Source organism: Clinocottus analis, unplaced genomic scaffold (assembly GCF_023055335.1).
Source record: "Clinocottus analis isolate CAN_PGR_092001 unplaced genomic scaffold, fCliAna1.0.p SCAF_8, whole genome shotgun sequence".
Lineage (NCBI taxonomy): Eukaryota > Metazoa > Chordata > Actinopteri > Perciformes > Cottidae > Clinocottus > Clinocottus analis.
Window position 1 is genome coordinate 6,934,943 of NW_027176240.1, and position 13,648 is coordinate 6,948,590.

General features: G+C 41.7%; 1 protein-coding gene across 1 annotated transcript; it reads right to left on the reverse strand.

Annotated features, from left to right (window-relative positions):
* Nucleotides 1–1,395: 1,395 nt before the first annotated feature.
* Nucleotides 1,396–13,648, reverse strand: LOC137780289 (coiled-coil domain-containing protein 6-like). The gene is made up of 9 exons (XM_068568773.1): nucleotides 13,326–13,648; nucleotides 12,113–12,262; nucleotides 10,386–10,514; nucleotides 9,751–9,854; nucleotides 8,874–9,034; nucleotides 6,985–7,141; nucleotides 5,799–5,899; nucleotides 4,805–4,926; nucleotides 1,396–2,638 (listed from the first exon to the last, which is right to left on the reverse strand). Exons 1-9 carry the CDS (start codon nucleotides 13,578–13,580, stop codon nucleotides 2,444–2,446), a joined length of 1,374 nt encoding a protein of 457 aa, XP_068424874.1. The 5' UTR covers nucleotides 13,581–13,648; the 3' UTR covers nucleotides 1,396–2,443.

The following is a 13,648-nucleotide window of genomic DNA, read 5'->3' on the forward strand; positions in this document are numbered from 1 at the left end:
CAAAGATATCCTCATTTCACTGTTATGATGGGCTGTGTTTTCACTCTGGTGAGTTTGAACCGACCGCGTGTGTGTGAATGAGCTACAGTTACCTCATGGAAGCCTAATGTGTCATCTTTGCCCCGTTCTCCTCCCACCACAGGTTATTGCACCCGCATTAGAAAAGGTCTACCGTGTTAAATGATCCTGGAGTGATTGATATGGAAAACACTGCTTTGGTTTTCAGCCAGTTAGAACCGGCTAAAACCATGTCGACTAGGAAATTGAAAGTTACGCACAGACACAGAATCAAGAGTCTGTGTGGAAGAGGAGTATCACACGCCGTTTTGTGACATACAGATCATCATTGATATGGGTTCGGCCGTCTGCTAGACGGAAATAACAAATATTAGAGTGACTTGCGTAACATACAGCAAGCCCAGTGCTTTAGAATGACATTTTAGCGTTAAGTTGTGATGGGCACATCTCACTCACACAGGCCTGAAATAGGACATGCAGTCCTAGTAAAATACACTTTCTGCATGTGTTAGTCATTTAGAAATACGAAACATGTCCTTTTCTTGATCGGTACCAAGTGTACACACGCATTAAAAATATGTAGAAGCTGATACGCTTCTTCCCTACAAAACAAGAATATCCAGGTTTCTATAAAAGTCTTATCAGTTGTCTTTTCTTGCACTACACATCACAACCTCGCCTTGAGTAGTTGGGAGTTTCACATGATTTTATTTTGCGCTTGAAGAAAATGGATATATTTTGTCATTTGAGTATTATGTTATTTTTCTAGATTTGTGACCTAACAAAAATATACTTGTCAGTCCCAAACTCTGGCTGCAGCTTTGAGCTCGTCGCGAGACTGATGGGAACGTCATTAGTTTGCCGAGTCATTGTATAAAGTATTGGACAGGAAGAGAATTGAACCGGATGACGGTGCAAAACATAAAAGGTCAGGGGATCAAATTTAGCCTGTGGGGATGATGAATATCTCAACCATTTTTTTTTTTATAATACCCAAAAGGTGTCAATGTCCACCTCAGGGTGGCACAAACATCAAAAGATTACTTATGTAATAGGGATTATGGCAATCAATTATTTCAGTCCAAAATTGCAAGCTCATGAACTATGGTAGCAAGACGACAATAAAACATGAAATCATGCCAGTAAAGTGAAATTCACAAAATGATTAATACAATTCAGGATCGACGCACCCGTTAAGATCTGCCAAATTTTAGTGAGCGCATCGAATCGCAGCGTCCTGTCAGGGAAATAAATAACAGAACAGACTGATATTCGGAGCAATTTCGAGGTCGACAAAGCTCGCTTATCATTGTTACTACAAATAGGTAGACAATGTTACCCATATAACTGACAGTTAAAAACAGAGGTTGTCTTCTCAAGAGCTTTAATCATACATAGAAATTTAGTTCAACAGTACCATTCATTTAGAATGTTTTAGCAGTATGTATATTTAGTGTAAAGAGCATCTTTTTTTTCCTTTTTCTGATGAGGAATATCCACAAGGATGATAGAAGCTGTCAGAAATACACCAGAGAGAGATAGAGAGAGAAGAGCCGAGAGACTGAGTACATGACTATGTTGCAACACCTCAGACTACATTTTTAAAACACCTCAAAAGGCGACATTTATCTGTGGTTTATGTACCAGTGTCCATCCTCCTGGATGCTTTTTTTTCCTTTTCATTATAACTGAAGAGCAGCAGAGCCTTAAATTCTTTCAGAAACTAAATAACGGTGGCACAAGCTCGGTTTGATCAATGCCCTATAATGGAGAAGGTCCAAGCAAGGTTTCTACGCCACCTCATGTGAACCTAGTCAAAGCTGCGTTAAGCTTGGGGTCGGGTGGCTCGTTGACATCGTTGCAGAGACGAAGGGGGGCGGGGTGAGCTGGAGTGGAGCACATTACTGCAATCGAGTGTCACATTATAGGCATGAAAAGAATCAACCACATCCATCTATCAGTTCATCCATTGATCCAAACATCCAACCTATCGGAAAACACCACCATGAAACATACATGTGCTGTTTGTGCTATCTCAGAAGCGCCACAACATCAAATTTCAACCAGCTAAAAGTCCCAGGCAAAGAAAAAAAAAACAAAAAAAACATCATGTACAAGACAGAATGTGGAACAGATAATTGGCCTAAAAATCCCAGAAGTGATTATTTTTCAGTCCATCCATTCCGTTTAAGAGTAGTTAAGTAACGCCACGTGTGGATTTGGCAGACGGCTGGCTTCACCGAGGGTGAGCCACCGCCTCGTTCCTTTCCCCTCTAAGACATTTGAAGCTGCTTCTTTTTGTGGAGTTGGTAAAGAGTAAGAAACTTGACTTCCAGAGCTGGTAATGATGGAAGCTGCTGTTGCGGTAGCGTCGTGGCATTCAGCGGGCGCGCTCACGCGCAAAAGACAGAGACGGCGTGATGCGTTAAGGCTGGGAGGGAGGCTGCTGTGCTGCATGCTGCGACATTGCAGCCGGGGAGGACATGGACTGGACCATGGGCTGGGCGGGCGGGTGAAGCGGAGGCTGAGCCTGCTGGGCCCCCGAGTGCGTGTTGGGGGAAGGCGGGGGCGTTGGACGTTTGAATTTGTCGGGGCTGTTGCTTCTTCTTGGCGAGGGCCTCTGTTTTGAGAAAGAGAGAAAAAATAAAACAAACATGCCTCATCTTGTGTTACGCAACTACACAGCACAATTTAAGATTTAAGAACCTTATTAACCACGAAGGAAATGTGCCAGAGTTTGATCAAATATGAAATGAGGATTACAAATATAAACATATATGACAAACTGAGTAATTATTAGTATAACAGCAATACAATTGAGGTAAACAGAGTAAATATAACTAAAATAGAAAAAGTACTTCCCAACATTAGATTAAAAAAACAAACAATTTGAGTAATATTGAACACGAATCATCATATTGAGTGTAACATTGTCGATGATATTGAACACTAATAGGCAGTTCGAGGCAAACTGAAGTGTTTTGGGAATGTCAGTCCAAAAAATACTTATAATAATAAAAATGAGCAAAAACTTTTTTTATTTAGTTTTAGGCAGTCACAATAAGAAGCTACTGTTGGATAACAGAGTGTAAAAAAAGCTTTTTTTTTAAACACGCTACAAAAGGAAAAGAGGTTTGTGAGTGTCGAGGCTGCTCGTCTTAGTCACGGTTTCCCTTCTAAGCTAACGGATATGACCCGAGGACTGCAATTCTAGTCAGAGGACTGGAAAGATAAAAAAAAGGGGGGGGGGGATTAGAGAAAAATTAATCTGCCCGAGGTTCTGATCACCCAGATCAAGTCACGTCCTTGTTTAACTCCTGGGTGGTCTGACTGGTGATGGGAGAGATGTGGTCTGTACTTCCACACAGATCAAGAGAAAATTAATGGATGTCAAATACCACAGAGGGAGAACACAAGGGATGGGGGTATGCAACAGAACAGTGGGAAGAAAGGCTTACTTAGGGAAGGAATAGGATGCAATGGAAGGACTCAAAGCAGAACTATTCAATACATTATTCTGCCGATACAATAATATATCATCCTGTTTTGAACTCTTGGAACGCTGCATACCCTGCTTTATTGCATTTAATCAGACAATCACTTACTAAATGAACATCATGCTGTATTAAAGAAGACTTGAAACTAGCGATTGAGACCATAAAGTCATGTTTACAACTGAGGAAGTACTTTGTATGTCAACCAAATATAACTAGTACATCAACTGCAGACAATGTTTGGCTTCAGCCATTCATAAAGTTGTAATGAAGACCGGTGTGCATCCTGAGCGTGACGATTTCTGGGAGTGGAATATCACTTCTTAACAAACAGGGTGGCTGAATTTCATGATCTCCACTCGGAGGATCATGCCATTAGTGGCATCTGTCCACAGCTAATCCTGCACTCAACTTTGGGTGGCCAGTTATGGCTGCCTGCTCAACGACCTCTGGCGTCTGCGGTGGTTCACAATTTCCCAAAATACATTTTTAAAATCTCTTCTCAACTGGTCTCTGGCCAGAAGGGGCCACAAGTGGATTAATGAATTAATCTTCATAAGATTCTGAGTTGAAATCTTTCTTAAAACCATCTAAACTAACAGCAATATTTTTAGAAATATTACTATTAAGACACCTACTTCAAGTCATGCAGACCTGAAAGGACACAGTTGACGTGAGCGTATAACTCTTAACTGAAAACTAAAGATACATTGGAAGGCTAAGAATAAAGGCTGTAATGAAAAAAAAGCCCCGGTATAAAACCATAACAACAAATAAAAGATAAGTCGATGAATAAGTGTGTGACTCATATGAGATCAGACGTATATTCAGTTATCGCTGCGTTATTGGAGATATAAATGCCAGGCCGACTGGACCTTGGGACATTTATGGAGCTAAATGTTCTATTTTTTATGCCATAGCAACAATATCGATGCGATAGCCAAGCCAGTTAAAGATCTGCAGATGTTCACACCCATTGTGGATGAACAGTGTCGGCTTGTAACCTTTTTTTTTATGGCTTATCGATAAAAAAAGAAAGACCAATCCCAGTTTCACTTATAACTGCGAGTGCAAACAATACATTTGTTTGATGTAAAATAGAAACCAGTGGCACAAAGATTTGATTGGATGTCTTAACTTTCTGAACTAAATGTTTGGGCTTTGGGTCGCAAACTCCAGACAAGTACAACCAATACTTGTCAAAATATTGTCAAAAACACCCATGAGCTCCTGAGAAGCACTCCCTATTTGCTCGACATCTGGTTTAGGAGGCGTGGGTGGATGTTACTTACAGCTACGGAATGAGAGGAGCTTCCGTGGACGTGCAGGGCGGGGGTGTTGTAGTGGGAGATGGCAGCTCTGGACAGCGTAGCTGGAGGAGTGAAGCCAACTGTGTGGCTGCCATACGAGAGACCTGTGACACAGACAGGAAGACAGACATGAGGGGAACGGTGCACCTACTGTACTGTACAGTCTTTTGTTCCAAGTCTTTGTATTGAACTAGTAATTAAACTCTGGTGGTTTAGCCGGAAGTACAGCTATTCCTCTACTTTACACCAGGTATCGGGAACAATAGCTGCATTACATTTGCGCCTGCCTGGTAGAACAGGAACACACCTGCACTCAGTTTTATCATTGTGCAAATGTTTAGTCTGTAAAGGGATATCCCGCTAAATTACTTTTTGCTCATTTTAAACCACTGATTAACAGAATGAGTCGCCTAGTGTACAATCACTTCTCCTGAAGGCCTGTTCAAGTAATATCTTAAATATTTAATCAATTAAAAAATAGCTTTGTTCTGTTTATTTGGTTTTGTGTTCAATGATTCACCAGCTGACTCAGGGAATTTTTTTTCTTCTTTTAAAAAAATAAATAAATAAATACACAACCTTCTTTAAATCTTAATTACAAAAACAATATTTGGTTGTAAAGCATTTGTTATGCAAGCATGAGGACTTGTGATACTACTGATTTCCACAGAAAACAACAGGTGTGGATACAGTCAACAATATGGAAGAGTGCAAGCAGTTAATTTAACTGGACGGAGAACAAGGTGCCAACATTTCTATTTTACAGCCGCCTGTAGTGAGGATGTATTTATGGTTTCATTGACCTTTAAAAGACTTCAACTCATCAATGATTGTTTGTTCCAGGTGCGACACTATTAATGAAGGATATTATTGTTAATCTTCGTAACAAAGATGAAGGTTGTTTTCCAGGAAACAAGTCTCTGATGCATTACAACTTGTTGACTGCTGGATTTCCTTCCATCTCAGACGTACTCACCAGGAGATATGGGCCGGCTGGAGCTGGGGGACGGGGTGTAGGGGATGGGGCTCGACACAGTCCGCGCTCGCAAGCCCTGCGCAGACATCTCGTTGAAGTACCTGAGGATGACATGATCAGTCAGTGAAATAAAGTAGATTTCAAATGTGAAACACCACTGAGGATACTTATTAACGATAACCTCTTAGCATGCAAAGCTCCATCATGGGTACTTAAAATTGGTGGAAAGAAAGTACTCAATTCAGCCCAACTGGTATGCGAGACAAACATGTTCAAAAGTCTCTAAAGAAGATTTATTTTTGTGGCGCGTGATGAAAGGTTCGGTTCTTTTTCGAAATATAAGCTTTTTTAATTCAAGTACAATACTGTTTTTTTTATGCTCTCTTGGCACTGCTTGAAAAAGTTTGCTAGTTGATTTGATCTTTTATGGAAGAAAAAAAAAAACATGTGTATTGTTCCACACAACCACCTTCTTTGTTTTGGCACCTAAGCAAGTAGGAATGTTTTATACATTACTGTACATTTTAGCTACAAAATGACACAGTACTTAAAAAAACAGATGCCAAATAAAATGAACACTGACATAAAAGGCAATAACGTCAGTGCAATAGCCAATAAAAAAAGATAACAATGAGACGACCTCATATCTGAGATGGAGCCGTGCGGGTGGTTTTGCGACTATGTGAAGCACTAGAGCCGCCGCGAAATACTCAGTCAAGTTCATAACAAACTGGGGAACCATCTGGGTATCGTTGGGGGTGCCTGAACTTCTCGGGTAATGGCTGCCAATAGGAAAAGAGATCACACGAAAGAGACCACGTATTCTGTTCGCCAATAGAAAGAAGGCAGTCTTTGGCTTAAATGATCCCGATAGTTTGGCTCTTTTTCAATTACATTAAGCCAACGCAGATCTGGCTAAATGAAACTAGGCTCCCGCTAATAATGTTGACGTCTCCCTGTGTCAATATTGGCGTCTTAAGCAATCTTGGCAGCGGTGTCCTGAATCAAAACTGTGTGGCAGAACTTAGCAAGTGGCCAATGGTGCCAAATGCCTGTCCAGTACGCAAACCACACCATGTACAACCATCAAGTCTCTCTCAACAACCTCACTTGATTGGATGACGCATGCGATTTTGCACCCCTGCATTAAGGTATTGTGACATTTTTTATAATCTGGATCCTCTACCTCTCATCGTCCATCTCCAGACTGGATTCACTCTCTGACAGTTGTCTGCACAGGGCCTCCCTGCGCTCCATTTCTCTCTGAAGCTTTCTCTGCAGCCGGATGTTCTCCTCCCTCATGTGTCGCTCCTCCTCTATGTACTGGGCTCGTTTCTCTGTGTCTGGGAGGGGACAGACGGGACAAATTACATCAGTTGAGATATCGACAGGATCACATCTGTGCCACTAAATATCAACATGAAGGACAACAGTATTAATGCCTATCATGTCAGACTTGTTGCACAGTAACTCACATAAAAAGGATGTTGTCTAAATAGTGCAGATATCATTAAATCCCCTTCAAAGATCTATCTTAAACCAAGTTTGTTTTTCAGTGGGTCAATGCAGATTGCAATTTTCGATAAGGCGAGCAACATCATATTTCCCACCAGCAATGGTGGCCGTTGACTCAGATGGTGGACTGAAAGCGCCCTCTAGTGGCAAAAATAAAGCATAGACGTAATAACGCTGAGAGCCACTCCCAGGGATGTGATCACGTTTATTTGTTAATTAAGCAATTTCTCTGCGACATAATTGCGCTGAATCAACACTTCGGATTGTCTGAGCAACGAACAAGTGTTAGTAACTTTGACACAATAGCTTCGCTGTAGTGCGGTTGTACTGCGAGCTGCTTCGGCTATTTGTTCACGGCCCATCAGCTGGAGAAGAACCCAAAAATATATATATCCGCAAACAGTTGATAATGCAGTGGCCATAATCTCCTAGTCCATGTGTCCTTGGGCAAGATACCCAAATTGCTCATGGATACAGTGCCTGCATTGTGTGAATGCGTGCAAAGGTGAGTTAGACTCCTTATGGGCAGGTGGCACCTTGCGTGGTAGCTCTTGTCATCAGTGTATAAATGGGTGAATCGTGACATGTAGAGTTAAAGCACTTTGAGTGGCCGGAAGACCCCCCCCCCCCATTTTAAAAAAGGTATGGAAATCTACTGTAAGTCTTGAATCCTCTATAAGATCCATCACAGTGTGAGTCAGCAAGATAAATTACAGCTGTGACTGTTCTGAAAACTCGTTACTAGTGCATTTTTTTCCCACCGTCATAGAGTATGCAAAATGTCACGATACAGCCATTATGAATATAGTTGCTTCATGACTTTTAAAAAAGGTAGCTCATATAAAAGTCTTCAGATATTTAGGTGCTTATGAATTCACCAAGGATTTCATAAATGGCACGTGCTCGCATTGCCACGACATGTTAATGTTGCGCGTGCGTATATATATATATATATATATATATATATATATATATATATATATATATATATATATATATATATATATATATATATATATATATATATATATATATACACACACACACACATATATATATATATACACACACACATATATATATATATACATATATATATACACATATACATATATATATATACATGTCCTAGCTTGCTATGTTAGTAACAGTCTGTCCTCACGTTGTATAATTAATACATGGGCTTTTAGCGCAAGAAAGGAGGAGGGGGAGATGGGGGGAGTAGTAGTAGTTTATGACCAACATTGACTTTCGTAGATGCTTGTTGTTGACTGTGCATTTCCACCTCCTTGCATACCCTAAGTACCACCAGGTGTATTGTAACCAGTGAATAACAAGTAGGTAACAAAGATGTAAAGCAGACAGTCAGACAACGCCCAAAAGTATCAGGTTCTTTCTGGTCTATGAAAATCAACCCATGCCCGGGTGTAGGCTGTCCTACTGTAGCTCATCAGAGGGTCCGTTTTACTAATCACATCCCTAATCAACTCTTGATGGGCACCTGACCCGTCAGAGCCCAACTTGTCCTTGGATCATCGGACAAGTTGAGAGGCCACTTACGTTGCAGCTCAGTGGTGCGCAAGCTTTTCTTAAGCCTTTCCACCTCATTCTTGAGGAAACGGATATGCCGCATCATGTTCTCTGGCGAGTCTATCTCCATGGAAACGTCTCTTGGGGAGGGAGGAGCTGATACGGGCTGGTCCAACTTCTCTTGAAGGATTCTAGTTTAGAAAACAAAAGGAAGAACACAGTTTTTATAATGAATCGACAAACGATGGGCATGACGACAAGCTTCAAAGAAGTCTTTTTTTATTGTTGTAATCTATTTGAGGTCCCCTGGCTTTTACATAATACTGGATGAAAGCCTATTGGCTGAATTTACGACAATTTACTGAATTCTTAACTAACAACATTACAAAGAAAAATCAGGCCCTTCAGGAGGTAACTTTTCAGCCTAAAGTTAATCAATCATTTATAGTTTTATTCCACTTCCTAAGTGAAGCTAAGACCCGTTGTTTTTCATGACAGACCGTTATTTTGTGTGCCTGTGCTTGTGCGTGCATTGTCATGACAGAAAATGGACAAAAAGTAAGGTTGTGTGTTTCACCATGTTAAAAAACAAAGCCATATTAATGAACTACTATCTAAAAAAAATAAAGATATACACACCAACTACTATATTAAAACATGTTAAATGTGCAGTGATGGCACATTTAAAAGGTTTAGTAATTAAGGTGTAATATAAGTAATTTTACACATTCATGTCACAACCAACCCATCCGGTGTCATACTTATAGTTAATGCTCAAATTCTGTTCCGAATGTATAGATTAGTTGACCAACAGATGATCTACAAAATGTTGCTGAAAACAAGGTTTAAATCTAAGCAGATTATTAAATGTCCATCGAGGTGCACATACAAAATGATTATTCCCCACCTTTTCTCCGCCTCCAGTTTGTCCATCCGTTTCCACAGTCTGTTGACCAGAGCTTCTTGTTCCTGCTCTAATGTGTTCTCGAGATCGATCTTCTCCCGCCTCAACTGGAAAATACAAGAAAGAGTAGAGAGAGACGTTCAGACAAAGAAAAACCTTGACGTTTGAAAGAATTAACGAGATTGCACACACAAAAACCAAACGTCTCCGTCCAGATAAACTTCTTTTTTACAGACTGACAGTCTCTAAGGTGGCTTGTGATAGAAAAATGGTAAATGGTCTATACAGATGTCGAAATTGCCAGGAAATGATCCTGAAGTGGTGAGTGTTTATGTGGTGAGGTTTAACATGAATTTAACTCCTGTGTCTGTGCTAAATGCACAGTGGCATTAAGCATCACTCTGACGTATACATTAATGAGTGCACAGAAAAATCCTGTCATCAGAACATGGAAACACATGTATTGGTTTCAGCAGACACAGGTTTGACTCAGCCACAGACCAAAATGTTCTTTCCAGCTAAAAAAGTAAGTGGGGCGAATTAAAGATGGTAAAATTTTGGCATCTCACAACACCAAAACTGGACGGACAAGTTCAGGAATAGAATGAAACGTTCTGGCTCTGGCATGATTAGCATACCTGTTCGAGGGTTAGCTGCTTTGAGATAGTTTCATTCTCCATCTTTTTGATCTTTTTCATGAGCTTGTTAACCTGGAACTCTTGCTCCTGCTCCAAGTGTTGCTCCAACTCTGCCTTCTCATGCTGGAGCTAGGATGGAAAAAGGGGGAAGACAGTGGATTAAAAGAGGAAAAGAGGAGGATGTGCATGAAACGAGAGAGATGAGAAAGGAGGGAGAGGGGAAAGAGCACAAGAGGCACATGGTGAGTCACATAAAAACTATGCAATGACCACAGTGAACAAACACACTGTTTTCAGGTCATCACATGTAGCTTACACATTCAGAGTTTAACAAAACAGAAAGCCCATGATACAAATGTACCAGATTCATGGGTAGACTTCCCAGAGGAGTAAACGGCATAAAATAATGATTTGGCAATAGAAAGTAACCAACGTTGGCAGTTCACCAATACAAAGACAGGGTGCGGCTCTGTACCGATCCAAAATGAAATGGCTGTGTGATGAATTATATAAGCGATTAGTCATTACAGGGAAGAGATGTAAATTCATTCATAGGAAAAGACTGGATAGGGCAAAAATAATCATTTCCATCATGCTACTAACAGAAACAACTAGAACACCTCAAAGCAAGGTAGTTGATTTGAACTTTCAATGATTGCATTCATTATGTCGAGTGCTCTGCAGAGTCCTGTCTGAAAGAACAAGCCACCAAGTCTTGCCACACCCTATATAGCCCTTTTTCTTCAAATTAACACACTAACAATTTTAGGTATTGTTTTGATAATATGTCTCCTTTCAACCAAAACAACGACCAGCCGTAAAAGGCTTCCGCCCCACTCTACTGTGCGGTGAGTTGCAACCATGCCCAGGTCTTTTAGTTTTAGCCTATGGACACCATGCAGAGGTATCTTTTCCTACTTGGGTTCAACTATCTGCCAATGGGCTTGTATCATGTGGCGACTCTTGTTGAGACAACAAAAGTATATCATCAAAAGTAATCATGGGGAAAACTTTAGAATTTCTTTTTTCCAAAAGCACTTCTGCACAGGAGCATTTACACGGCATATAAACTAAGGCCACTCCCTCAGTCATCACAATAATATAACATTTAGTATACATATACAGACACACACTGTGGGCCATTTGTCAGCAATAAGTCTACGGTCAGAAACAGACACGGGTCTGTTTCGTGTTGAGTGAGAAGGAAGACAACAAAAGCCCAAACAAGTCCATCTGTATGACCTTCAACAGGGGCTGCTGAGGCATTTGCATGTGTCCCTTCCAGACTCCCACTTCTTTATACATCAACAAACCATTAGTCAGCCTACAGATAGCCATTGAAAGTGTGAGAGCTTGTGTGTATGTGCTGTGCGCTCTGCAGTTGGGAAAATAAGATGTGGAAAACAGACAACCGAATAACCGGCAGAAGGGAGTAGGGTAATTTGAGTCATTTGGAGTAGCTAGCAGCCACAGTGAAGTCATCTTTGAGCCTTTCCAGGCTTCAGGCAAGTACCAATACTGTTGATAAAAATGCAATAGCTGCTGTTCACTGGGATTGGGTGCATAGACACCCACCCTGCAAGCTTGGTACACGACTACAATACTGCAGCCAAAAACATTACATAATTTGAATCATCTTGCCATCAACCAGGGTGAACGTTTTAAACCGATGTTAGGGTATTCATCGGGATGTCTGGTGCAAACAACTCTCACCAGGCATCACTTACATTCATGAGTTTCCTTGACAGTTCATTGGTGAGAAATTCCTCCTCCTTCTCATAGTTGACCGCCAAAGTCTCCTTCTCCTTCTGGAGGGCCTGGATCTTCTTGAACAAGGTGTTGCTGATAAACTCTTCTTCCTGCTCTGCTCTTGCTTGCTGCAGGAGACAAACAAAAGAGAGACAGTGGCGCAACATCAGTAAAATACTCTGAGATCTTGCACATCACATCCTGATTAAATTGACCACAAGCTGTGCATACATAGGCGTACTGCAAACATACGCAGCAATCAAACAAACTACTGCAGTGAAATCTCCCAGCCAAAGAGGAAGCGATATTTTCCCTAATGACTCAATGGGTGTTGCAGTGCTGACAGTGAAGGGGAAGCGTGAAACAGAGGCTTCTCGGGAAACGTGTGGGACAGCTACACCAGCTAGCATTACAGTGTGATGATACGTCTGTCCTTGTTAGCACCCGTCTCGCATTCTCCATCCTCCTTGTTCTTCGCTGACCTCAAAGCTAAACACTTGTTTTGCAAGCTGGTAGAAGGTGGCAGTTGTTTAAGAACAATAAGGGGACAATAGACAAGAAAAGCAGGCATTAAAGCCTTACGTTGACGAGACAGGCTGCACTGGAGCTGACTTGCCAACATATAAGCTTGGCATTTAGCTAGCTCGCTAAGTTTGGCCTACATACTTCCTCATCTATCCGACAGATCGGTTACATATAAAAAGCTGGGGATGATAAACCGAGCACGAAGACATGACGCCAACGCGGCTATTTATTCCCCCGGTTCGCGTGTCCTCGTCGGGCACAACGTGAAGACAACGTCTCGCTCACCAGACCAGCTAACACCAGTCAGTAACTTGCATCGTGAGGTGCCCACCTTGTGTTTTACCGCAGTTTAACTCAACGTTGAGCTGACGTGAGCAAAGATGAGCAAAACAAAACAAAGCCAACTGGCTGTAGCTGTCCAGCCACCACGTTAGCCCGCTGGCTAAGTTAGCAACACACCAAACTAGCGTTAGCGCGTGTTAGTGAAGCATAACACCAGAGTGTTGCGTTCAAATACAGATAACATGCCCACGTAGAGTAAGCGTTCCGGTGTGTAAACGCAAAGTAGTCGCCAGTAAACCAACGTTAGCCACAGCCAACGTGCTGACAAATGCAATATAAGAAGTGCATAGCATCTAGCTAGCTAGCAATGCTAACGTTACTCACAATGGTGACGCTGGCTTTGCGGAGGTCCCGATTCTCCTCCTGCAGGGCTTTGCACTTGAGTTTGAATGTCTCCAGTTCAATTTTAAGAACTTTGTTCTCTTGCTGCAGAGAGGCCAAGCGGTTCGTCAGCTCCTCCAAACGAAACTGTGATATGACTATGCTCGGTTTCCCGGAATTGGATGCGGAGGACGACATCGGGGTGGCCGAGCTGCTGCCCGCTCCGTCCGTGTCGCTCTCGCTCGCGCTGTCGGCCATGGCTGTGCGACAGTGAGGGAGTGTGTGTGTGTGTGTGGGAGAAGACGACGGCAGCTGCAGCGTTTGAG

What these genes read in the sequence shown, in the direction of transcription:
- LOC137780289 (XM_068568773.1), bottom strand. Translation starts at nt 13,580, where the DNA reads ATGGCCGACAGCGCGAGCGAGAGCGACACGGACGGAGCGGGCAGCAGC. An exon ending in GCAAAGCCAGCGTCACCATT is followed by an intron (nt 12,263 to 13,325) that starts GTGAGTAACGTT and finishes TGTCTCCTGCAG; the next exon opens with CAAGCAAGAGCAGAGCAGGA. An exon ending in AAACTGGAGGCGGAGAAAAG is followed by an intron (nt 9,035 to 9,750) that starts GTGGGGAATAAT and finishes TTTCTAAACTAG; the next exon opens with AATCCTTCAAGAGAAGTTGG.